The sequence below is a fragment of the Carassius carassius genome, chromosome 29, assembly GCF_963082965.1.
Source record: "Carassius carassius chromosome 29, fCarCar2.1, whole genome shotgun sequence".
Taxonomy (NCBI): Eukaryota; Metazoa; Chordata; class Actinopteri; order Cypriniformes; family Cyprinidae; genus Carassius; species Carassius carassius.
In genome coordinates, this window is record NC_081783.1 from 30,146,227 (window position 1) to 30,148,188 (window position 1,962).

Sequence of the window (1,962 nt, forward strand, 5' to 3'; positions counted from 1 at the left end):
ATAAAAGAAAAGCTCATTGCGAGACTGGACACATCTGGAGATATCTCTCTAGGGCAGTTCTGAATGAGTCTGTCTCAGCAGCCGTTCATCATACACGGCTCGCTCATGTGTGTTCATGAATCTGATCATTTTTACAGTACAGTGCGGCGTGCAGTGAAAACATCTCTCTGTGAGTTAAAGACAGCACTGATCCGATCTGATGTGATGTGTGCGGTCTCTCTGTAAACACTGATCATACTCTCGGATTAGCCGCTTCCGCTAACACACTTCACTCTTACCGTAGTGGAAGTTACCCACGTCTGGGTCGTAGAAGTACGCCGTTCTGCTCATCATTATGTCGCAGAGTCTGAATAAAAACGGTTAATTCTGACACAGAGAGTTTTTATTTTTTCATTTATTTACTCTCTGCACCCCTGTCGCCATCTTCATTACAGAACCGGAAGTGCGCGTTTCCTCTTCTTCGTGGTTGCTGCTGCGCAGAGCTCGTGCTGCACAGCACCACCTCACAACTACTGCAGTAAATACACAACTCGATTTCATACAATGTTTGGCGCATAATAAACAAAAATAAAATAAATATTTCAAACCATGAGTTCGGTCTGTGAGAGGTTTGCTGACACACAGTTTGATGCTTTGATTTCTCTGCAATTTTTGTCATTGTCAGAGAACAAGAATGTGAATCAGCTGGGTGATTTCAGTCTGAACTGAAGTTACCTGTTCATGGAGTCATTCTGTCATGAATATCAGCACCGATGTGATCCAAACACTGCTTTTGAAACCTTTGTGTGAAACTGCCAAAGAGATTTCAATAACTGAAGCTTTTGTCTATTAAAGGGCACCTAGGCCTATTATGCAAAATCTACCTTTACCAACATAGCAAATGTCTTCTGGCCCAGATCCGGGTCGCACAATGACTTTTCCCTCAGCCCAGGTACCGCAAAGAATGGCGGCCCGGAAGTGGCAAAGAACTGGATTAAAGACTCGGGCCACACATGGGCCATAACCAGCCCGAATCTCAGCCAGTTAATCAGCCTTAGCTGGCCCTGATCTGGGCCAAAACAGGTTTTATTATTAGTGCCAATTCTTAGCCTTAAGTAAACCAGAATCCCCAAATCTGAGCCCCACCTGTGCCTTATATAACCCAGACCCAACCTAGACAGCAAGCAGTGTCGGCCCAGATCTGGCCCGAATGGATTTTCACACAGATGTGGGTCGGTGTCCTGACATTTTATCCTACACGTCACGTCTGCTCACCAATCCTGCATTTATAGAGTGCCGAAGTTATGACGTCACTTTGTAGGCCAAAACGCGGAAGTGAGTTAGCATTTTAGCGCTACGGGTTCCCTCGCCCTAAAGTCTATGGGTTTTTTGAATGGGTTTTTACTAAATCACCTGAAATAAGGTCTGTGGTTAACAAAGCCTCTAAATATTTTCACGTTTTGATCTATGACATAAAACACACCAGTCATAACCTGCTTGTGATTTTTTAAAACTTTATTGTGTCTTAAAAACGGTGGTTGCTAACAAGTTGCTAAAAGGGACTACATCCTTTGGCGGGGACTTCAGACGTAATCAAGACAAACATGAAATCTCTCACTAGCCCGCGTTTCAGCCTCACGTTCAGTTTATCTTTCAGTTAATATACATAACGTTATATATTTAGTCTTTTCAAGTTGTAGTTTTTACAAATATTATTGTACACAGAATTCTGTGATATTAAGGTAACCGATTACCAGTTCTTTATTTCTGTGGAGAGACTGTAGTTCGACAATGGTGTTTTGTTTTGTCCCGAGATACAAGCACAAGTCGTCGAATGAAAGATGCTCGTTTTCCGTCCGATGTTACCCAGCGGAGACTCTGGGTTCGTGCCGTAAGGTAAGCTCCCACAACGATGATTTCCATGTGAACACCGTATTTACTGCCTTAATGTGGCCACGACGAAACTTTAATGGTGCATATTGC

At 43.3% G+C, this 1,962-nt stretch overlaps 1 protein-coding gene across 1 annotated transcript in view; it reads right to left on the bottom strand.

The window, feature by feature from the left end:
* hdac3 (histone deacetylase 3) overlaps positions 1 to 466 on the bottom strand; it is a 9,142-nt gene extending 8,676 nt beyond the window's left edge. The window contains exon 1 of the mRNA XM_059516579.1: positions 279 to 466. Within this exon, the coding sequence (XP_059372562.1) occupies positions 279 to 333 (55 nt within the window). The 5' untranslated portion in view covers positions 334 to 466. The remainder of the gene's footprint in view (positions 1 to 278) is intronic.
* Positions 467 to 1,962: the final 1,496 nt, after the last annotated feature.